General features: G+C 40.7%; 2 protein-coding genes and 1 long non-coding RNA gene across 4 annotated transcripts in view; 1 reads left to right on the top strand and 2 right to left on the bottom strand.

Moving 5' to 3' along the window:
* Window positions 1-43: 43 nt before the first annotated feature.
* LOC100410496 (serine/threonine-protein phosphatase PP1-gamma catalytic subunit-like) lies at window positions 44-2,495 on the bottom strand. The gene is made up of 2 exons (XM_009008219.5): window positions 1,336-2,495; window positions 44-439 (listed from the first exon to the last, which is right to left on the bottom strand). The coding sequence occupies exons 1-2, from the start codon at window positions 2,276-2,278 to the stop codon at window positions 369-371; spliced, it is 1,014 nt and encodes a 337-aa protein (XP_009006467.1). The 5' UTR covers window positions 2,279-2,495; the 3' UTR covers window positions 44-368.
* A 6,970-nt stretch (window positions 2,496-9,465) lies between these two features.
* Window positions 9,466-13,666, bottom strand: LOC144578158 (uncharacterized). Its single transcript, XR_013523441.1, has 2 exons — window positions 12,697-13,666; window positions 9,466-10,001 (listed from the first exon to the last, which is right to left on the bottom strand). It is a non-coding gene; the product is annotated as an uncharacterized LOC144578158 (long non-coding RNA).
* Window positions 13,667-13,959: 293 nt separating this feature from the next.
* Window positions 13,960-24,488, top strand: part of PATL1 (PAT1 homolog 1, processing body mRNA decay factor) — a 32,048-nt gene continuing 21,519 nt past the window's right edge. Inside the window, exons 1-4 of one of the 2 annotated variants that reach the window (XM_002755387.6) lie at window positions 13,960-14,097; window positions 15,979-16,090; window positions 22,983-23,200; window positions 23,503-23,583. In XM_002755387.6, the coding sequence (XP_002755433.1) occupies window positions 14,083-14,097; window positions 15,979-16,090; window positions 22,983-23,200; window positions 23,503-23,583 (426 nt within the window). In that variant the 5' untranslated portion in view covers window positions 13,960-14,082. Of the gene's footprint in view, window positions 14,098-14,176; window positions 14,336-15,978; window positions 16,091-22,982; window positions 23,201-23,502; window positions 23,584-24,488 lie in introns of those variants that run through there. The other variant, XM_035262791.3, reaches the window with a different exon arrangement.

Here is a 24,488-nt window from a genome sequence, read left to right as displayed (position 1 = left end):
TGCTCTCTTCATTATATTTTTCAGCTCCTAGATTTCTATGGTGTTTTTTTTTTTGTTTCCAGAGCAATTTATTAGGGAAAATCTATTCAATATGCCATCAACAGTTCTCCTGTGTGTATTGCGCTGATAAATAGACACTGAGAGGATTTAACAAGTTCATCATTTAATAAGTCTGAATCCATTTTCACCACATGGTATTATACACGGTCATCTGTTGAAACAGATTACTTTTTTAACAGATCTTGGTTTAAAAAAGTCATAGATAGATACTGTGAGTTCTGTATAAACTGGTTAGAACCTTGGTTTTAACTTATAAGCCTCAACTTCACCGCCAAATAAAGAATGTAGGCCACAGAAAGCATAATCAGTCACTCATATAGAACAGTACTGTTTCTATAATTTGAAGCTTTCTGAATGGATGGGTTCAGGCCTGATGTAACTGTAAAAAGATTACTTAATGAATAGACTATATGGAAATTGTACAAAATGTTATTACCTTTAATCATTAGTAGCTTAAACAGCACTGTGTCACTAATTGCTATTCAAAATCAAAAACGTATTTTTAAATCCCCAAGAAGGTAGCATGTGTATACACAACCATACCACCTTGTACTTAGGGGTGTGTCAATACATAACTCAACAGAAACTTTGGCTTTAGGAAAGAGTCACAAATATTTAAAATAATGGCTTTCATCATCATTTTAAGTATACGGTAGGGGAAAAGTGTGCTTTAATTAAATATACATCATACCGGTGATGCTGGCAAGGTTGAAAGTTACTCCTAATGTTGATAGCTATAAAAACTAGTTTGTATATAACAAGACAATGAGAGGAAAAAGCAGTCCCTTTGAAACAAAATTCTCGAGTAAAAAATGTTCACAGTGGTTCGTATCAAGAGTATGCATTTTATGACAAGAACATGTACAGATTCAGAGCACCCTAGGGCTCTCTTTATGCCCTAAAGAAAATGAGCATTTACATAATTATGGATTGTACTGAATTAAAAAAAGATAAATTGTACACTTACCCCTTAGAAAGGATAAACTGTCCTGGGGTGTACAGCTTTAACACCATCATTAAAATTGTTTGCAAAAGGAATAGAGAATTAAAAAACAAAACACTTTTTGGAGTGAAGTCTTTCATTTGCTGTTATAACCAGCAAATGCCATTCACTAAATTAAAAATGGAAGGGCCCCTACAAACACAGATCTATCTGAGCAAGCTGACCAGTACACATTACAGTCTTAAAAATGACGGTTATATACTCTATGTTACAAGTCCCAACTAGGCAGTGTCAAAATGACATCTATTTCTTTGCTTGTTTTGTGATCATACCCCTTGGAGGTGTTACAGGTCTCATGGCATTTGGCTTCTTTTTCTCTGCAGGCTTTAAAATCTGAAAAGAACACATTAGTGTTTTGTCCACACTCATCATGGCACCTGCATTGTCAAACTCGCCACAATAATTGGGTGCAGAAAACAGAGTAACCAACTGCCTCTTTGCAAAAAATTCATATCCATTTTCAACCACCTGATGGGCTCTACATATAAGATCCAAATCATGCTTATGGAGAAATTTTGCAACCACTTCTGCACCAAATGTGAAGGACACTCCTCTGTCATTTTCACCCCAGCCTAAGACATCTTTATCGGGGTCAGACCACAAAAGATCACAAAGAAGACCTTGACCTGGTACATCAGTTGGTCGCACAATTCGCCCAATCTGCTCCATAGATTGAAGATCTGGTGATAAACCTCCATGACAGCAGAATATCTTCTCATCCACGATGGCTGCTATCGGTAAACAGTTAAAACAGTCTGTGAAAGTTTTCCATAGTTTAATGTTGTATCTTCTTTTACATTCATCATAAAATCCATAAATTCTGTTGATGCTGGCACATTCATGGTTCCCTCTGAGAAGAAAAAAATTCTCAGGATATTTGATTTTGTAGGCCATTAAGAGGCAGATTGTCTCCAATGACTGCTTTCCCCTGTCCACATAGTCCCCAAGAAACAGGTAGTTGCTTTCTGGCGGGAAACCACCGAACTCAAAAAGTCGCAGCAAATCATAGTATTGCCCATGGATGTCACCACATATTTTGAGTGGTGCTTCAAGTTCTAGTAGGATAGGCTGACTGAGAAAGATCTCACGAGACTTTAGGCACAGTCCTCTGATTTCATTCTCCTGAAGCTGGACATTCTTATCAGGCTTGGACCCTCTCACTTCCAGCAGCCGTTGGATGATGCTGTCGATGTTGAGTTTATCTAAATTCGCCATCGCCCTCCTACCGCCGACCCTCCCTCAGCTTCGCTGCCGCCGGCTCGCACCCAGAACTCACACCTCCTTTCCCACGCCAAGAGCAGAGGCGGTGTTGGTGGCGATGGCAGCAGCCGCGGCGGGTCCCCCAACAACCGCACAACTCCCTGCTTCCTCCTTCTCTCCCCACTGGAACCACGAGAAGAACAAAATGGCCGCCGACTCCTTAGACAGCCTCGGGCGGTGTGCGCATGCGCGCGGTCCTATGTGGTTTTGTTTGTTTTTGTTTTTGATTTTTGTTTTTTAACTACAATATCTTTCTTAAATTTCTCTGATCAATTTTTGAATTGTTACTCCGTGTCTTCTTGACGTTCCCTTTAGGGTCAGTCACTAGCATCTCATTTTGTTCGGTGAGGTGAAATTTCCCTGCTTATTCTTGAGGCTTGCAGATGTGCATCTGTCTGTGTATTCGGTATTTATTCTAGTCTTTGCAGTCTAGCTTTCTTTGTGCCTGTTTTACTTCAATAGGCCTATCTAGAAGTTCTAGGCAGGCTAACTTGTGATTCCTAAGCCTGCGAGTGTTGCAGCCACTTCAGCACTAGAGGGGGCCCTAAGCCCAGGTTCACCACAAGCTTTGCAAGGGCTTTGAGGTTAACACAGCACCCCAGCCAGGATGGACCTGAGGAAGATTGAAGGAAGGTACCTTGGCTATATACATAAGCTAGCCAGGGACCCAAGCACAGAAGCCTGTCCCAGTGGCCTGGATAGACACCCCTCCCAGCAGTTCCCTGCACAGGCAGGACAATCCCCACATGTGGCAAGAAGGGCTGGAGTTGAGACTGGGCCCCCTCAAGGATCCCCATGGAACAGAGGTCAGCAAACCCATCCCATTGGCTTAGATGGATGTGGGGCCAGACTTGAAACTGGGTCTCAGAATCTGTTGTTGGACAGAGGCTGGAAAGCCCATTGCAGAGGCTCAGCTGAACAGGTAACTCCTATGAGATACAGGCAAGTTTCCCTTTGGGAAACAATTTCCCAGCAGCAAGCAGTATTAAGCTAGGACCACAGCTAAGGAGGGGTGGAGCTGAGCCTTAAGGCAACTTTCAGGTCCACTGCCAAAACCAATGTCGGCAGGCAGAGAAGCCTTCCCTGCTGAGGCACTGGTGTACATACTTCCTGAACACCCTGGCAGATGGTTTTGGTGGTAGCCTCAAGGCCAGTAGGGGCTACCACCAAGCCCCCTGGGGAATGAGGCCATTTCCCCAGGCTTGAGTCTGGAAGCACAATTGATGGGTCTGTCAACTGGTTATGAGTATGCACTCTAAAAATCACCCTCCTAGGTCTTGGGCTCCATCACACTTCCTCAACATTCTACCCGAATCCTGAGGCTTCCAGAAAGAGACTTTTGTCTGGATGGGTGAAGAATTCTTATTGTTGGATGATAAAAGCAGGTGACCTCCTATATTACCATCTTGCTGACATTGTTCCAACCCTGCAATCTATTTATCTGTCCAGAAAAATTTGCCATGATTCAAAGGTCAATTGTTTGTCTTCAAGTAGGCTGTGGTGGTTCTATAAAATAGGTCCACAAATTATTTGATATTCCTCCTTTTACATAGTGGAGCCTAATTCCTCTCCCTTTGAGTGTGGGCTGTACTTAGTAACTTATTTCTAGAATGTGGCAGAAGTGACCGTGTGTGACTTCTGAGGGCAGGTCATAAAATATATTGTGGCTTTAGCTTCTACCTCAGATTACACACTCTAAAGGAAGCTACCATGTCCTGAGGACAATCAAGAAGCCCTATGAGATGTTATTGAAGCAATGTAGCCAGGAACTAAGGTCTCCTATGAACAGCCAGGGAGGAACTGACACCCCTTGCCAACAGCCATGTAAGTGAACCATCTTGAGGACAATCAAGAAGCCCTATGAGATGTTAATGAAGCAATGTAGCCAGGAACTAAGGTCTCCTATGAACAGCCAGGGAGGAACTGACACCCCTTGCCAACAGCCATGTAAGTGAACCATCTTGAGGACAATCAAGAAGCCCTATGAGATGTTAATGAAGCAATGTAGCCAGGAACTAAGGTCTCCTATGAACAGCCAGGGAGGAACTGACACCCCTTGCCAACAGCCATGTAAGTGAACCATCTTGAGGACAGATCCTCCGATGCTAGTTAAGCCTTCAAGTGTCTGGAGCCCCAGCCAACATTCTGACTGCAATCTCCTGAAACATCCTGAGCCAGAACCACCTACCTAAGCTACACCCAATTCCTGACCTCCAAAATCTATGTGAGATAATAAATTATTTTTGTTTTAAGAGCTTGCATTAGTCCATTTTCATACTGCTATAAATAACTGCCTGAGACTGGATAATTTATAAAGGAAAGAGGTTGAATTGATCCACTGTTCTGTATGGCTGGACAGGCCTCAGGAAACTTACAATTATGGCAGAAGGCTAAGGGGGAAGCAAGGCGCCTTCTTCACAAAGTGGTGGGAGGGAAAACAAATGCAGGAGGAACCAGCAAACACATAAAAACCATCAGATCTTGTGAGAACTCACTATCATGAGAGCAGCATGGGGGAGACCATTCCCATTATTCGATTACCTCCAGCTGTCCTCTCCTTTGATATGTGGGGATTATGGGGATTAAAATTCAAGATAAGATTTTGGTGGGGACACAGCTAAACCATATCACTGCTAAATTTTAGGGTAGTTTGGTATGCAGCAATATGTAACTAACAGCATGTTAGTGAACATAGTCCCAATTGTCTTGGGAGTTAGTGAAATAAACAAAGAAACCATGGACATATTTCACCTAGTGAATCTTCATTTTTCATCTCTAAGTAGCACATAAAACACAAACCTAAACTTTAAAATTTTTTCTCATTATACTACCAGAAATCATTTTGTATACCCCAATGACTTATACATACCACATGCCATAGGCTAAAAATGGGCTCCCCAAATATTTCCATGTCCTAATTCCCAGAAGCTGTGAATATATCATTTTACATGGTAAAAGGGATTTGGCAAGTATAATTAAATTAAGAATTCTGAGATGGGGAAGATTATCCTGTATTATCCAGGTGCACACAATGTTATCACAGGATCTTTGTAACAAGGGAGTAGGTGAATGAGAGAGAAAAATATGACAACAAAAGCAGAGAGAGAAAGAGTTTGGAAGATGTATGCTGCTGGCTTTGAAAATGGAGGATGGGGCCGCAAGCCAAGGAATGCAAGTAGTCTCTGGAAGCTAAAAACAACAAAAAAAAAACATTCTCCCCTAGAGCCTTGAGGAAGAAATATAGTTCTGTAACCCATTTTAGACTTCTGACCTACAGAAATATAATTTTGCTACAGAAACAATAACAACCTAATATCTCACAGATAATTTATTATGCTTCACAGATAATTGTGTTGTTTACAATTTGAAAAATTCTGGCAACCCTACATTGAGCAAGTCTATCGGCACCATTTTCCCAACAGCAAGTGTTGACCTCATATCTCTGTCTCATATTTTGGTAATTCTCACATTTCAAACTTTTTCATTGTATCTATTATAGTGATCTGTGATCAGTGATCTTTCATGTCACTATTGTAATTGTTTTGGGACACCAGGAACTGCACCCTCACAAGATGGCAAACTTAGTAAGTGTTGTGTGTGTTCCACTGACTAGCTGTTCCCTCATCTTTCTCCCTCTCTTTGGGCCTCCCTATTCCCTGAGATACAACAATATTGAAATTAGGCCAATTAATAACCTTAGAATCACCTTTAAGTGTTCAAGTGAAAGAGTCACACATCTCTCACCGTAAAGCTAGAAATGATTACGCTTAGCGAGGAAGGCATGTCAAAAGCAAGATGGGCCCAAAACTAGGCCTTTGGGCCAAGAAGTTAGCCAAGTTGTGAATGCAGAGGAAAAGCTCTTGAAAGGATTTAAAAATGCTACTCCAGTGAACACACAAATGGTAAGAAAGTAAAACTGTGTTATTGCTGTTACAAAGAAGTTTAGTGGTCTGAATAAAAGACCAAACTAGCCACAACATTCCCTCATGCCAGAGCCTTATCCAGACACCCTAACTCTCTCAATCCATTGAAAGTGGAGAGAGGTGAGGAAGCTGCAGAAGTAAAGTTTGGAGCTAGCAGAGCTTAGTTCATGAGGTTTAAGGAAAGAAGCCATATCCACAATATAAAAGTACAAAATAAAGCAGCAACTGCTGATGTAGAAGCTGCGGCAAGTCATCCAGAAGATCTAGCTAAGATCACTGATGAAGGTGGCTACATCGAACAACAGATTTTCAATGCAGACAAAATATTGCAAGAAGATGCCATCTAGGCCTTTCAATGCCTGGGTTCAAGGCTTCAAAGTACAGGCTGACTCTCTTGTCACGGGCTAGTGCAGCTGGTGACTTTAAGTTGAATCCAATGCTTATTTGTCATTCTAAAAAAAACTTAGGCCCCTTAAGAATTATGCTAAATCTACCTGGCCTGTGCTCTATAAATTAAACAGAAAAGCCTGGCTAGCAACAGCATATCCATTTATAGTGTGATTTACTGAATATTTTAAGCCTACTGTTGAAACCTACTACTCAACAACAACAACAACAAAAAAAAAACAGGTTTATTTCAAAATATAACTGCTCATTGACAATGCAGCTGGTGACCCAAGAACTCTAATGGAGATGTACAAGATTAATATTGTTTTCATGCCTGCTAACACAGCATCCATTCTGCAGCCCACAGAGAAATTTCAACTTTCAAGTCTTATTATTTCAGAATTACATGTTGTAAGACTATAGCTGCCATAGATAATGATTCCTCTGATGGATCTGGGCAAAGGAAATTGAAAACTTTCTGGATGCTTCTGGATGACTAAAGAAAAAAAGAAACTGGAAAGGATTCACCATTCTAAATGCCATTAAGAACATTTGTGAGGCTGGTTATGGGCAACATGGCAAAGCCCCATCCCTACAAAAAAATTTAAAAATTAGCCAGGCATGATGGTGCCCACTTATAACCCCAGCTACTCAGGAGGCTGAGATGGGAGGATGGCTTGAGCCCAGGAGGTGGAGGTTGCAGTAAGTCAAGATTGTGCCATTGCACTTGTTTGCCCTGCCCGCACCCCCCAACAAGAAAAGAACATTATGAGTCATAGAAAGAGATCAAAGTATCACTGTCGTGGAAAAACTCAAACTGTTTTCCCTCTCTTCTCACATCACAACCAACACAGAAAACTTCTGTGACCAAATGTGTGGGGAATTTTCCACACCAACAAGCAGTGAAGACCAGCTGGGTATCCTCCAATTCAATTCTGATACTACCTGGAAATAGTGTCAGTTCCCACAGTTTAAGGGCTCAGTTCCTAAGATTACTCCCTCCTCCCCTAAACACCAATTGCAAGTCAGAGGCTCTGGAACTTCTGACCAACCAGCTTCAAGTTGGGTTCCCATGACCCCCTCTTTGGGTTCAATAATTTTCTGGAGTGGCTCACAGAACTAAGGAAACACTTACATTTACCAGTTTATTATAAAGGTATCACAAAGGATACAGATGAAGAGATGCATAGGGAGAGGTACAGAAGAAGAGACATAGAGCTCCCATGCCCTCCCTGGGTGGCCATCCTGCAGAAAGCTCCACTTGTTCAACTATCAGAAGGTCAAAGAGATTCTGTTTCCTGTGTATGAAAACCTATATGCAAATATACTATATTTCATAACACTACGAACATCAACAGGACTTTGGAAGAAGTTGATTCCAACCCTTATGGATGTCTTTGAGAGGTTCAAGACTTCAGTGGAGAAGTCACTGCAGGTGTGGTGGAAATACCAAGAGAACTACAATTAGAAGTGGAGCCTGAAGATGTGACTGAATTCCTGCAATCTCATTATTAAATGTTTAACAGGTAAGGAGGTGCTTCTTGTGCATGAGAAAAGAGTTTCCTTAAGATAGAATCTTCTCCTGGTGAAGATGCTGTGAACGTTGCTCAAATAATAATAAAGGATTTAGAGAATTATACAAGCTTAGATGATAAAGCAGCGTCTGAGAGAACTGCTCCAATTTTTAAAGTTCTACTTTGTGGGTAAAATGTTGTCAAACAGCACTGCATGCTACAGAGAAATCTTTCATGAAAGGAAAAGTCAATCGAGGTAGCTAACTTTCTTGTCTTATTTTAAGAATTTGCCATAACCACCCTAAACTTCAGCAACCACTTCCTCGACCAGTAAGCAGCCATCAACACTAAGGCAAGACCCTCCATCAGGGAAAAGGTTAAGAATCACTGAAGGCTCACATGATCGTTAACATTTTTAACAATAAAGTATTTTTCAATTAAGGTATGTATATCAGGTTTTTGAAGACACAATGCTATTGCACAGTAGGCTATAGTATAAATATCACTTCTCACCCTTTTACTTAATACATTCTCAATAAATACGTATTGAATTGAATCCTCTGCAAAAAAAAAGGTTAATCGTTTGTCAAACTATTAACTTTCAAAAAGTTAAAAAAATTTTCTTTCAATTATGTTACAAGCAGGTGTCAAATATTTATCTTATTAATGAAAAAGAAACAGCAAGGTGGTGAAGCTAATTCAAAGGAGGATACATGAAACTATGAACTATATAGAGTGAGGAAAAATGCTGGATTAAGACTCAAAAATTAAATATAATGTCGGTTAATGACCTGTGTGGCAATAAAACTGTCTCCTTTGAGATTATCTATCCCACCAAAATGAAATCATCTCTACTGGACAAAAACAATTTGCAACTTGTTAATCTTCTACAAATTAATATCTAACTTTCCTGAGTCTGGGATCTCATTAATAATAAACACTAAGTCAAACAAGTTTACCTCTCCGTAGAACTTTAAATGACCTTTACACAGGCTTGTTAGATAATGCTCTTATTACAACATTGCAAGGCACACAACAGTTCTTTTTCCTTATTTCCAAGTTTTGTATAATTTTTTTAAACGGACATGTTCCTACTATTAGTGAGCAATAAACTACTCTAAAACTATGTGGCTGAAATGTACACACATATATATAGCCACAGGCTGTGGCACATGCCTGCAGGCTTGGCTACTAGGGAGGCTGAGAAGGGGGGATGGCTTAAGCCCAGGAGTTTGAGTTGGCAGTGGGCCATGATTGCACCATTGCACTGCAGCCCGTCTCAAAAAACAACAAGCAAACAAAACAAACAAACTTTGTGCCTTAAAACTACAATCACTTTATTATATATATCTATGTATCTATAAAATACTTTTATGGGCCAGGAATTTGGGAACAGCTGAGTGATTCTTCGGCTCTCCATAGCATGGAATGGAGTCACAACATTCGGTTGATAGCTGAGCAGGTGTGAAGAGTCCAAGACAGCTTCATTCACACATCTGGTGTCTTGACTGGGATGATTAGGTAAGCTAAATACAGCTGGACCCGCCTTCTTCTTCATGTAATTTCAGGGTCTTTCCATCTGATCTCTTCAGCAAAGCAGCTGGGTATTTTACATGGACTTAAGACTGCCAATCTTCTTAACGGTGATCCAGAAGTGGCAGAGCATCTCCACTTCCATATCCCATTAGTCAAAGCAGTCACAGTCCAGTCCAGATTCAAGGAAAAGGGAACAGAGAGCCGACCTCTCAATGGGAGAAGCAGCAGGGTGTGGTGGTTTGCACCTGTAATCCCAGTTATTCAGGAGGCTGAGGCCAGGAGTTTGAGAACAGCCTGGGCAACATAGTGAGATCCTGCCTTTATGAAAATAAAAAATAAATAAGCTGGGTACAGTTGTGTGTGCCTGCAGCCCCAGCTATTCAGAAGGATGAGGTAGGAGGATCTCTTGAGCCCAGGGGTTTGAGGCTGCTGTGAACTATAATCGCACCATTGCACTACAGCACTGCTACTCTAATCCTACTTGAGTGAGACCCCATCTCTGAAAAATAAATAACAAAAACCGATCAATTAATTATTAAATGGGAGAACTGTCAAAGAATTTGTGGTCATGTTTAGTCCATCAGAAATTTTGCCTTGTAAACAGTTACTTTTATTATATGGGTAATTCTTTTCCACTAACATCTATTGTACTAAGGGTTCCCATTACTTTCTGGGAGGTCTGTCATAACTTTTTCACTACATGAGAAATGACCCTGGGTGCAGCTCACTACTCTTTTCTCCCTCTATAACCATGCAAGCACTAATGGACAATGTAGGATTTCAAAATGTAGTCACCGAACAAGTAGCATCTGCGTAATCTGGGAACTTGTTACAAATGCAGATTCTCAGGCCTGACTTCCCACCTACTGAATCTGAAACTCTGGGGATGGGGCCCAGTAGCCCATGTTTTAACAAGCCATCTTGGCAATTCTAAATGTATGCTAAAGTCTGGAATCAGTGTTTTAGAGATGTAAGTTACTTGATGAAAATATCTCATAGTAGTCTCACAAGAAAGTAAATTTTATGTTGTGCTTTTTTTACAATTAGAAAAGAAACAGGCCAGGTGTGGTGGCTCATGCCTGTAATGCCAACACTTTTGGAGGCTGAGACAGGAGCATCACTTGAGACCTGGAGGTCGAAGCTCAGTGAGCTGTGATCATGCCACTACACTCTAGCCCAAATGACAGAGACCTTGTCCGGCTACAAAAACAAAAACACAAACAGTAAAAAAGAAACAATGTATAGAGTCTGTAAATACCATACTGGCTTATTTACAGTACTTTCAGAAATCACAGATAATGCCAAAGAAAGCTGGTGTGGTGGCTTTCTCTAACTGATGGCCTTCCTCAGCTGTCAATAACCTTTCCCATGTACTTGACATGCAGGAAAGACCTCCCTTCTCCCACACACCAAAGGGACACTTCCCAGAGACATCATACCTTATGTCTAAAGAATCACTTGTGAAAAGAACTTGTACCTTCTCCATCTGAATATGGACATATATATACATATTCTTTTTTTTTTTAGACAGAGTCTTGCTCTATCACCCGGGCTGGAGTGCAGTGGTGTGATCTCGGCTCACCATTACCTCCGCCTCCTGGGTTCAAGTTATTAGTGATTCTCCTGCCTCAGCCTCCCAAGTAGCTAGGACTACAGGCATGCGCCACTATGCCCAGCTAATTTTTGTATTTTTGAAGAGACAAGGTTTCACTATGTTGGCCAGGCTGGTCTCAAACTCCTGACCTCGTGATCCACCCACCTCAGCCTCTCAAAGTGCTGGGATTACAGGCGTGAGCCACTGTGCCTGGCCTAAAAATACATTATTCTTTTAAAAGGACTTTCAATCCCCCTTACAGACAGGTGTTGTGTAAGAGAAAATGGGAAATTTTGTTGATCCTGTCTATGACACCTTGTTTTCTGATCCTTTAATTCCTATTCTGCAGCATTTCTTTCTTTGTACTTTCTTTGAGTTTATTCTTTTTTTTTTTTTTTTTTTTTTTGAGACGGAGTTTCGCTCTTGTTACCCAGGCTGGAGTGCAATGGCGCGATCTCGGCTCACGGCAACCTCCGCCTCCTGGGTTCAGACAATTCTCCTGCCTCAGCCTCCCGAGTAGCCGGGATTACAGGCACGTGCCACCATGCCCAGCTACTTTTTGTATTTTAGTAGAGACGGGGTTTCACCATGTTGACCAGGTTGGTCTCGATCTCTCGACCTCGTGATCCACCCGCCTCAGCCTCCCAAAGTGCTGGGATTACACACACAGCCCCTATTTTCTTATATAAATAAGGACACTGTTTCGGCAGTGTCCTAAAAGTTTTTGATGTACTAATACATTTATCACTCCGTTTTAAGTATTTTCTGCTTTCCATTATTTTCTCTTATTGAAATTTCTGAAAATATAAGACTTTTTTCCTAGTCTTTTATTATTGATATCTTACATAATGACTAGAAAACATGATCTGCAAGATCGGGGATCAGCAAACCCTGTAAAGGGCCAAACAATAAATATGTTATACTTTACAGGCCACATGGGATCCATCATAATGATTCAACTCTGACTTTGTAACATTAAAGCAATCAAAGACAATATGTAAATAAATGAGGTTGGCTGTATTGCAATAAAGCTTCCCTTACAAAAAGAGGTTGCTGGCCAGATTCAATTGTGGACTATAGTCTGCTAACCCTTGGTCTACATGGCACCAATTCTTTGGTAATTATTAAGATCTACTGTTACTTAGTACCTGATGTTTTATAATGTTCCACGCATACTTGAAAACCAATAAAGCATCTTGTCACTGGCCTGCTCCACTTCTTTAAAGTTCGGGCCTGCCCCGTGTCCACATTTGCTTTTGTTATTTTGGCACAGTGATTAAGACACTGGGGTTTTTACAATCAGACAAAAATCTCGCCTGCTAGTTTTGCCACTTGCTATTGGGTGGTTGGAAGCACACTAGTTAATGTCGCTAATCCTCAGGTTCCTCAACTACAAAGTGAGAAAATAACAGTACCTACCTCATGGGAACCACATAAGGAAGGATTCAATGAGATAATCCATATAATGCGCCTGGCAGAGTCCCCGGCGGCCTTCAATCGTTAGTAGTAGTGTTAGCACCATGAGGCAGGTGTAATTATACCCATTTTACAAGAAACTAAGGCTTAGAGAGGTTTAGGTAAGTTGCCCAAAGTTTCCTAGCCAGTAGCACCAGCTCCCACCCAGAACTTTTCTTCACAAATTCAACGTGTCTGCTACTCAAAATGATCCAGATACACTAACATTTAGGGAATTTACTGTATGCCATTCCGAGGCGAGGCTGCATTTTAAAACACCCGGAGAAGAAACGGATTGCGAAACCCATAAGAATTCATTTTTTGTGGTGCAAGTTTTATCTGTAGGTAAAAAAATAGCGTTCCATGAGTTCAAACGGGCAAGGTCATGGAACGTGCTAGAGGTACCATCTAACAGAATATAGGAACCCGGGGGCCGAAGCTTCTAAGCTGGACACATTCCTCTCTGGGCTCGATCTTCTAAGGAAGTGGCGTCACCCAGCGGCGCACTCCGGTCCGAAGACCCTGCCGCTGCGTGGCCCGCGACCCACGGCCATGGTGCCCTTCAAGGTTCCGCAGCTCCTCGCGCCTGATGAGCCTAGCGTCTTAAAATACTACCCTAGTTAAACCTCCAGGAACCTGTATTCGACATTTCAAAATAAGTGGGCGCCATCATCACCTTGAGCCACATAAATCACAGCCCTGACCTGCTGTGAATTCAGCAGGCGACGAGCCGCTGAAAGTGGCGACAAAGTCCGCCCCTTTCGAAGACCCGCAACTTTCCATTCTTTTTGCCCTGCGGAACGCGCAGATCGTAATGGGAAGACCCCCGAGCAGCCCGAAGAGTCGGACATTGGAAAAACAGCCTGGGAATCTCCATGTCTAGCAGCCCAAGCTAAGCTCAGGAATCTTCAGAGCCATAACCTGTGACAATCACAAGGGTTTTCTCCGCCCCGCGGGTGACGGAGAACTCGTGACCTGCCCCTCAGCTCCCAGCCTAGCGCCGGGCCGGCCAGGAGAAAGAGGGGGCGGAGTTGCAAGCCCTGTTCGCCAGGCAGCCCAAGACCGGTAGCGCGTGCGCAGTCTCTCGCCACGGGACCTCCTTCCCGCCGCTGAGACTAGGAAGAGGGACGCCAAATCTGTCCCCGCGCAGCCGCCGCCGCCGGGCGCAAAGCGGGGTGGCCGCCCTGCCTGAGGCGCGCCTGCGCACGTTCCCACGCACGCTCCGGCGTACGGCGGCGGCCAGGGGTCGTGAGCCGGTGGAGGACCCGCGCGCGGAGGAGCTCGAGGAGTCAGCGCTTCTTCCCTCCCTCCCCCACTCCCCTCCCCGCTCCCTGCCCCCCCTCCCCAAGAATGTTCCGCTACGAGGTGAGCTGTTGCGACCGGAAGTGACCCCTCCCTCCCTACCGCGCCCCTTTCTCTCACTCACCCACCGCGCGCCCGTCCCGAGTTCTTACGGGGCAAGGGGCGGGCTGAGGGAGTCTCAGGACCTAGAGGGGCGCGACTGGCCTGGGGTCGCGAGTCTAATCCTAGGGCTGGGAGCTGGCTTCAGGGGTCGAGACAGTCCCATTAGTTGCCGATGGGGAAAGTTGGCCTCCGTTTTAGGGTAAGGAGGGCCCGTTAAGTGCTGTAACCAACTAGACCACACCCCAGCCCCCACCCCTAGAGGAGCCGTGGAAGGTAGAGCATGGCATCTACCTGGGAGCTTTTCTTAAGAGTCACTCGGGAATTCCCAGAGCCGAGTTTCCCGCCCTGGACCCGGAACCACCCCACCACCCACCCCCACTCAAATTACACTGACACACACCCTATTCACACAGGCTACCATCAGGTCAAGGGGTCCTGGGCTTGCCCTTGGACTAGGGCTCTAGCCCGTTTACTAAAGAGGGCTCCGACTTGGGAAGGGGGCGTGTCCTGCCGAAGTTCCTTCGGGGCTAGTGCTAGAAGACGTAGGTTTTGGTGAAGGTCCCGGGAATGTAGCAATCAATAGCAACAGACAGCACTGACCCTGTCACCAACTCACTCTATGACCTTAAGCGACTCCTAATCTCTGGGCGTAGACTTTCTTTCTGGATTTGTAGCTTGAAAAAAACTGATGTAAATGATCCTTAAGAATTTTTAATTTTGAAAAGCAGTGATTTGGAAGGGACTACTGCAGGAAGTTGCCTCTGATAAGGAGGCAGTTGCATGCCTGATTTACATGAATCTGGAAGGGCTCCGGGGATGAGAATAACACCCTTTAACCTCATCTTTCTTTTGTAAACAGGGTAGCTAAGAGGTAGCCTGGCAAGGTATATCACAAAAGTACCTACTGATAGAATATGGAATTCTGATTCTGAATTTTTGAAAATTGAGGACAGGTGTACTTGATAGGAATGATCCAAGACCAAACTGAAAGGAAAACTTGGAGAATAAATCAGTTGAGTAAAATTGAAGTGAGGAGGGAAAATAGAACACACCTAAGATGTAGTGACTTTGTTCGATAATCTGTAATCTTTGCCTGCTTTGATCATCACAACTCTCTGCCATAGTTGGTATTGTCTCTGCATTACAGTGTAAGAGACTGAGCCTTACAGCCTAGCACAGAGCCTTAGACACAATAGGTTCTTAAAAAGTATTTGACGAGTTAATTAGAAATTTTCTGAGTTGTCCATGTTCACACTGATTGGAAGAATGGAGCCAGAACTTGAACTTGTATTACAGCTTTCCAGAGTTCATTGAATTGTAGTTGAAGACCTACCTTTCTGTTTAATCACTGGAGTTTCGGCCTATAGGAAAGATAAGAAAGATGGAAAATGAAGACAAAGCTTTAAAAGGGACTTATAGTTGAAAAGATGGTATGAATATAATGAGAAAGATGAGAATTTTGCTGGAAAAGATACACAAAGATTAAAGAAAATAAAGGGTCCATTATTAGTTGTCACCACCGTTCCAACCAGTGATGTAAGGGAAGTTGTGTGCTTAATTTCTTGGTTGCATTGAGCAACTGTTGTTAGATTCTTAGAAAAGTGGAATGCTGTGGGGGAGGCAAGAATTAAATTAAATAAGGAATAGGAAATAGAAAGTGAAAGAAAGATGATGAAATCTTCAAGTGTCAGGGAAATTGGGAAGTAGAAAAAAATGCCATCTTTACAAAAAGTCATAATGAAGCAATTATGTTCATTGAGAAGGTAAGATGAACATTTTTAGAACCTTTTTGAAATGAGGGTGTGAATTTCATAAATAACTAATGTCTTTTTTCTTTTTTAGTCTTTGGAGGATTGTCCTCTGGATGAAGATGAAGATGCATTTCAGGGACTTGGAGAAGAAGATGAAGAGATTGATCAATTCAATGATGATACATTTGGGTCAGGTGCAGTTGGTAAGTGACATCTTTCTCTTATAATATCATCTTGGCCTCTTGCTGTTTTCAAGTGCTGTCTTTTAGAATTACATTATCTTATTAGGGGTAACTTCATTCACTAACTTGGCAAGATATTCTTCTGTTCCTCATCTTAGTCAGAATAATTCATTCTTCAGTGGAAGCAGCATCTACCCTGCTCCTTTGGGTCTCTTTTTCCTCACCTATAAAATCAGGTCTTCTGTAAGCCTTGCCCCTTCCAGCTATATCATTTATGACTACAGGTTGCGCCTATCAGGGATTCAAATGTTTAGAGAAGTAAACATTTCAGAGAGATTTAAACTAATCCTAGATGAGAGGAATTTTTATTTGTATAACATATAACTTGCTTTTTTTTTTCTTTTCCCTGCCTCCCTCCAACTTGTATAACATATAACTTAAGGAAAACTATTGTACTAGTAGAAAACTCAGACCCTAGTATGTGGGCATATGTGTTTTAAAATTTAGTCTATCACTGGTATATTATATAGGTTTGCAACTTAATCATATCTTCAACAAAATACAAAGCTTTTTATACCAAGAATTTTGGTGGAAGAAAGACCTCATAGGTTAGAAAAGTATGCACAGATGAAATTTTGTCCATCCCTGGATATAGATACATATTTTTATTTATTTATTTATTTTCTTTTTCAAGATGGAGTCTTGCTCTGTCACCCAGGCTGGAGTGCAGTGGGACAATCTCGGCTCACTGCACCCTCCATGTCCCAGGTTCAAGCAGTTCTGCCTCAGGCTCCTGAGTAGCTGGTATTATAGGCACCCACCACCACACCCAGCCACTTTTTGTATTTTTAGTAGAGACGGGGTTTTATCACATCAGCCAGGCTGGTCTCAAACTCCTGACCTTGTGATCTGCCTGCCTTGGCCTCCACATGTGCTGGGATTACAGGCCTGAGCCACTGCACCTGGTCGAAACTATATTTTTAAGCAACTGAATAGGTAAGAGTCAATGCAGATATGTTTGCTTAGACTTGGTGCTGAAAGCAGCGACAACAGTGTTATGTTCAAATATATAAATATATATGATTCACAGACAAGTTGGAACACTTCTGTCTGTGCAAGAAAACTCCAAGTTAAGTCATAAGGAAGAAGAGGAAAGTTAGCAATAGTTGGTAAACCCAAGATGTTAAGTATCAAAAACAAATAAGAGGCTTTAATGTATTATAATGGGCACTGGTTTTGCAGGGACCTAATAAATTTATTAAAGCTTATACTGAGTTGAATAAACTAGCAAAAATAAAGACATTTTAATATTGTCAGTTATTTGTAAAATTCAGTAACTAAAACTTTGTCATGATTAGAAGCAGCGAGAAAAGTGTTGAAAGTAGAAGTTAGATTCATATGGAAGGGAATTAAAGACCTTTTGGATCATAGCCATGGGTTAGGAGATGAGTTTGTCCAGAAGTAATCATGATCCAAGATGCTATTCTCTCTCCATGGAGATCACAGGCAAAGAGACGTAGAGTGGAATTAAAAAAGCAGGAAACTGATGTGAATTGCAAATTATATTTGAAAGATAGTTTAGTGACAACCAATAGAACACAGTAAGCTATTTGTGGTGGCTCAAGCCCATGGCTCCCCAGCACTTTGAGAGGCCAAGGCAGGAGGATCACTTGAAGCCAGGAGTTCAAGACCATCCTGGACAACCTAGTAAGACTCTTTTACCTTTTGCCACAAAATTTTTTTTGAAAAACAGCCAAGCATGGTGGTATGTGCCACTTACGAGACTGAGGTAGGAAGATCCCTTGAGCCCAGGAGTTCAGGGATACAGCAGCTATGATGGTGCCACTGCACTCCAGCCTGGGTGACAGAGTGAGACTTTGTCTCTAAAAAATTAATTATCAAATAATTTAAAAATAGAATACCATAGAAGCTACCAACATGTGCTCCTGTTACCATTTTTTTCAACACATTCCTCAATATTAAAATAAATTAACCAGAATTGATTTATAGACATTATTAAAATGAGGCAGAATAGTACCACATTCTCAGTTTTAACCTGGACAAAAGAGGAGTCATGCCTTCTCATTGACTTCCAGAGTGTTATGGACAGTCTTTTTTTCCTGAGTTTCTATTTTTTCTCATAAGATGGGGATAATGTTGCCTTAAAAGGATGTTAGAGTGTGCAGAACTGTATTTTATATGATGGGAAAGAAGAAAAGTGCACACATGCTGAAAAAGCCATTAGTTTTGCACAGTAAACGAACAGATCGTACAAAGTAAAGGCAGTGAAGTGGCATATGATTAGCCCACTTTGTACCTTAGGGCCAAAGGATAATTAGAAAGGACTTTTGCCAAGAAAGTTTATAATGGAGAAAAGATTTCCAAAGGTGAGCCCTTTCCCTTGAGATTGTAATGTACTTGAATTGCAAAGTGAAGATCTTAATTCCTCATAACTGCTTGGTATAAATACTATAAAAAGAAAATTGTTTTCCAAGTCAACCTGTGACTTCTTTGATACTCCTCTGCAGTTTGATATAAGCTGGTATAGAGAATTTAAATCAGGAGGTGAAATGTCAGATCTTTGACATTTGTTTTGATTTTATGATTTTTAATTCATATAGTGGGCATCTTGAATAATACCTGCTAGTACAGTGGACATTTTAGGTCACTAGTTACAAATGGTGACCTTTCCTTAAGCAACTAGTCACTGTCTTCTGCATGAAAAAATGTTTGCATCATCGTAGAGCAATAAATAGTGTTGCAGTAATCCCAACTCATTCTCTAAAAATAAAAGCTTACACTTACATGGTGCTTTTTATGTGCTAGGCACCATTCTAAATGTTTTACATATATTGTTAATCCTCACAGCAACCTTGTAATATAGGTACTATTATTATCCTCATTTTAACAAATGAGGAAGAGTGATGGGTTGAGTAACTATAAATACAATTACTGTAAACTACCAGTTATGTTAAAATAGTTGTTGGGGAGTCTTTGGAAATCTCCTGCCTCCACTTGGAGGGAATCACCCTTCTTTCTACCTCCCTTTTATTAATAGCTACTATAGTCTTTAGAGGTTGGGATTGTCTTAAAATTAAATCACTTCTACTTCCTTTTTATTTTGTTTTCTTTCAAAACTGTCCCTCAGACAGGGTTCAGGGGTTGTTATTACAAGTTTAAGTTTATAGAAGCAACCAGGAATTCAGTAACCCACATCAGGCTATAGGTTAGTTTGTTATTAAAGATAATCTCTTTCCCTTCATTTCTCCGTTATTCTTTTGCTCACCTTTTATCATTTTGACCAGTAATGGATTCAGGTCAAGTATTGGCATATCTAAGTAACTATATTTTTCAGTCATTTGAAAAAGATACAGGGTGAAATATTCTTTTATAGTAAGGGCATAAGATCTCTGAGATACTACTCTAGATAATTTTCATGATGATGGTATTTTATGGCATAGATTCCTTTGCTTACATGTTTGAAAATGTAACAATCAATATGGCTACTTAACCAATATTTTTAAAATGTTATTATTAAGGAGAAATAGATTATCCACATTTGATAGGATTTGGTAAAGTTAGCAAGCATGACCTTGGGAAGTAGTGATGGAAAAGCATGCAAATTAGAGCTCTACTGCATTAGAACCAATCTGCTAACAAATGAACTTAAATTTGGGAAATAAATGTTTTTACAAATCCCTCAGTTCCAGATGCTAGATTCCCATTCTTAAGGCATTGCTAAGTTAGTAAAATTGCAAAAAACAATTTATCCTGTCTCAGCTTACTATTCCTTACCAAGGATGACAGAAATCTGAATGTCACAGTTGGTTTTTAATTACATTATTATTTAAATATTTTCTTTCAGATGACTAATCATTTAGATTAATACTGTAATTTTCATTTAAAGTGGATTTTTTCATTTTTTGGAACACAAACAGGGTAGGCTTATCAGAGACCATCAACATAAAATGTCTACCTTAAATTCTTTTCTGTAAGATGACCGTTTAAAGGAAGAGTGCTACCTGACTAGTCACTCAAGTAAGAGGAAGCTGTTGGGTGGGAAAGAAAATACCACATAATTAGAAAGAAGACCCATGTCCCAGAGGCTTAACTAAAGATATTTTTATAGCTTTTGCCCACAAACTTTATCCTAGTGATGGCAAAGTGATCCACAATTTAAGGAATCCCTTTACCACAACTAATAAATTCAATCTACCTCAGTGCCCCCTAACTAGGCAGTGTGTCCTATGACACCAAAATTAAACATTTGAAAGCCCCACTTCCCTCACTCTTTGGGTCACTAGTGTTATGTGACACATCGTCGTATGGTAAAAAATAGCAAAATTTAACTGTTAATATAGTCTAATTCTAAAAGAAAATTAGTCTATTTAAATAGTCACATAAAATGTTAAGATATGTATGCTTATTACAGTATTAATTATCATATTGGAAAATTGTAAATAATTTAAATGTTTACCAGTAAGGGATAAATTACATTATAGTTTAGCAATAAATGAAATCTTATGTAGGTTTTAATAAGAATGAGATAATATCGGTAGTTATACCTGTGTATGCATGCATGAAAAGATGTCCAAGACATATTGCTTAAATAAAAAGAATCAAGTTAACTTTATAAACTTCACACAGCTTAAAAGTGTTTAAAACTTAACACAGCTATGGAATTACAGGGAACTTTCACATAAAAGTATGCAAGTGTGTTTATGGTGTTTGAATTTTTTAACATGTATTTTGTTTGAAAGCAGAAAAAAGAAAGTCTCTGTTTCTATGTTGGTTATAAAGGGAATTATCTGTTATCCCTGTCTGTTGAATTTTATATAACATATAAAACATGTAACTAAAAAAAGAATGCCATATAACATATACAAAATAATACTTTTTGTGGATAAGAAAGTAGTTGTTTAGATGAGGTAAAGGAAGGAATAAAATGAAAGGATTATTTAGGAGTAGATCCAATGAGGAGGAAGAAGTTTCATATTTGAATACCTGAAAATAAAGTCCAATGCAGTGGCTTCCGCCTGTAATCCTAGCAGTTTGGAAGGCCGTTGGGGGTAGATTGCTTGAGCCCAGGAGTTCAAGACCACTCTGGGCAAGACAGGGAAACCCTGACTCTACAAAAAGTATAAAAATTAGCCTGGTGTGATAGTACACACCTGTAGTTCCAGTACTTGGGAGGCTGAGGTAGGGGGATGGCCCAAGCCCAGAAAGTTGAGACTACAGTGAGCCAGATCATGCCATTGCATGAGACAGAGTGAGACCCTGTCTCAAAAAATAAAAAAGGATACTGAAAGGAGCAAAACTGTGAGTATAGCTTTCATGATGGAAGCAGAATGGAATGATAAGATTGGAGAAAACTGGAGTAAGATGTAGTGGAAGTAAGGTCTAGCTCTAGAGTGACTGATAGAGGATTCTGAGGATTATAATCTGTACTGTAATGGAATTAAAAAAAAAAAGATGCCAACATGCCAAATGCAAAAACAACCTTAATGTCAGTGCTACAGACTGTATAGTAGTGTGCAGTAATAGCAGACATAGTTAAAAGAAAAGAGGAACTGCCCCTTCCTCTTGCTCAGCCTGTTTTCAGCACAGCAGCTAGAGTGATTGTTTTAAAAGTTAAGCCAAATGAAAACTTCCATTGGCTTCTCATTTCAATCATAGCAGCCCAAAATGAGCTCCCTCCTCATGACTTTTTGACCTCATTTTCTTCTACTCTCCCCACCTTCCTCATTCCATTCCAAACACAGTCCTTGCCTTTTTCAAAACCATCAATTGCTCACCTTAAGGCCTTTATACTGACTGTCCCTCTGCCTGGAACCCTCCTCTCCCAGATACCCAAATTGCTAACTCTCTTACTCTTTAGAATCTTTGCTCAAATGTCATCTTCTCAGTGAGGCCTACCTCTGACCATCTATTTAAATTTTCAATCTGCCTTTCTTCCTTTATATTCCGATAGCAGTTTCATCTTACAGCGTAATATCTAATCATTATGCTATTGTCTGTTATCTCTCTCTTTCCTGCTCGCATGAAAGTTTTACGAGGGCGGAATCTCTGTCTCGTTTTGCACATAGATATATCCCATGCATCTAAAACAGGGCTTGTCACATAATAAATGCTTACCAAATATTAATTGAGTGGAATGAATGGATTTCAAAAGCATGTAAAGAAGATGGCACTTATAATCTAAAAGAAAGATGTATGCTAATGCTATGAGTTTTAACTTCTCTTTAAAGTTTTTTCTTGAAATATAGAATCTCAAAAACAATAAGTAGTAGTGTATATATATTTCTATTACCAATTTAGAAAACAGTTTCAGAATATGGATTGGACATAATTGAAAATGTTTTAAGCTGTTAATCCACATGCTTGAATTTTATTCCTGGTATGATGTTATTTGCTTTTAATAGTAAAAAGCACACTTTATATGTCCCTTAGTTTAAACCTTATTTCCTGCTTCTAAGTGGAAACTTAACTTTCTACCTGTTCTGGAGTTATTCATTTGGTTAGCAGAAGAATTGTATAGGCTAGGCGCAGTAGCTCACGTCTATAATCCCAGCATTTTAGAAGGCCGAAGTGGGTGGATCATTTGAGGTCAGGAGTTCAAGACCAGCCTGGCCAACATGGTGAAACCCCACCTCTACTAAAATTACAAAAATTAGCCAGGCATGGTAGCAGGCACCTATAGTCCCAACTACTTGGGAAGCTGAGGCAGAAGAATCACTTGAACCCAGGAGGTGGAGGAGGCAATAAGCTGAGATTGCACCACTTCACTGCAGCCTGGATGACAGAGTGAGGCTCTGTCTTAAAACAAAACAAAACAAAACAAAACAGAATAATTGTATAAAACTTTTTTGTACCACTATGAACTATTTCTTACATGAACTGTGTTATTTTATAGATGATGATTGGCAGGAAGCACATGAGCGCCTAGCTGAATTGGAAGAAAAGCTACCAGTGGCAGTTAATGTACAAACAGGCAATGGAGAGAGAGATGAAATGGATTTGTTGGGTGACCATGAGGAGAATCTGGCAGAAAGGCTCAGTAAGATGGTGATTGAAAATGAACTGGAAGATCCAGCTATCATGAGGGCAGTGCAGACCAGGCCAGTTTTACAAGTAAGTAAGTTACTCTGATTTGAGAACTGTAGCAGACTAAAAATTAAAGTGAAGTATTGAACTTTGCCATTTTATTTTATCTACTCTAATGAGAGATTTTACATATGCCATAGAAAATTAATAACATATTTCCTGATGTTAGCAGTTAAAGTTGGGGAATAATGTATATTCTGGAGCACAGTAATTTCTTATTCTAAAGCAGCTTGAGGCTATTTTGGAACCTTGCTCCCCAACAGCAGATAAGTCACTCACAGAGTATACAACATTTCAGACTTTGTATGTTTGTTGTCCTTTTTTGTTAGCCCCAACCAGGAAGTCTGAATTCCAGTATCTGGGATGGATCTGAAGTTCTGAGGCGAATCCGAGGACCGCTGCTTGCTCAGGTATTAAATACTTTCTCTTTATATAAAATTTCTAGTACCCAAAAATTTTAAGTTGGTTTCTGTTGTCATCTTTTCCTTACTTGAAGGGTTTGTAGGTCTTTCATTTGCTAGAATTATGTTGACTACTACATGCAGTACTTAGCTATACCTTTCTTCAGCCTCCAGGGTAAAGGTTGCAAGGGAGCCATTAGAATTTAAATTTGTTATGTATGATTATGATTTGAATCACTTAAAAAGTCATTTCTGAGCCAGGCACAGTGGCTCATGCCTGTAATCCTAGCACTTTGGGTGGCGTACGCAAGTGGATCATTTGAGGTCAGGAGTTCAAGACTAGTCTGGCCAACAGGGCAAAACCCCGTCTCAACTAAAAATGCAGAAATTAGCCAGGTGTGGTGGCGGGCGCCTGTAATCTCAGCTATTCAGGAGGTGGAAGCAGGAGAATCACTTGAATCTGGGAGGCTGGGTTTGCAGTGAGGCAAGATCACACCACCACCCTCCAGCCTGGGTGATAAAGCAAGACTTCATCTCAAAAAAAACTCAGTCATTTCTATGCAAAAACTATAGGGGTTGGGCATGGCAGAAGGGGTTAACTACAAAGGAACAATACAAAGAAATTTGGGGGGAATGATACAACTGTTCTCTTTTTTTTTTTTTTTTTTTTTTGAGACTGGGTCTTGCTCTATCACCCAGGCTGGAGTGCAGTGGTACAATCATAGCTCTCTGTAACCTTGAACTCCTAGGCTCAAGTGATCCTCCCACCTCGGCCTCTTGAGTAGCTAAGACTACAGGTGCATGCCATAATGCCTGGCTAAGTTTTTAATTTCTGTACGGATGAAAAGAAATCTTGTCTTGCTATGTTGCCCAGGCTAGTCTCAAACTTCTGGCTTCAAGTGATCCTCCTACCT

This window comes from Callithrix jacchus, chromosome 10 (assembly GCF_049354715.1).
Source record: "Callithrix jacchus isolate 240 chromosome 10, calJac240_pri, whole genome shotgun sequence".
Lineage (NCBI taxonomy): Eukaryota > Metazoa > Chordata > Mammalia > Primates > Cebidae > Callithrix > Callithrix jacchus.
The sequence above is the reverse complement of the archived record's forward strand: the minus strand, read 5'-3'. Positions and strand labels throughout refer to the sequence as shown.

Coding starts and splice junctions, on each gene's coding strand:
- LOC100410496 (XM_009008219.5), bottom strand. CDS start 2,278: ATGGCGAATTTAGATAAACTCAACATCGACAGCATCATCCAACGGCTG. Junction 440..1,335: donor ACCTGTAACACCTCCAAGGG/GTATGATCACAA, acceptor ATCTTTTTACAG/TTACATCAGGCCTGAACCCA.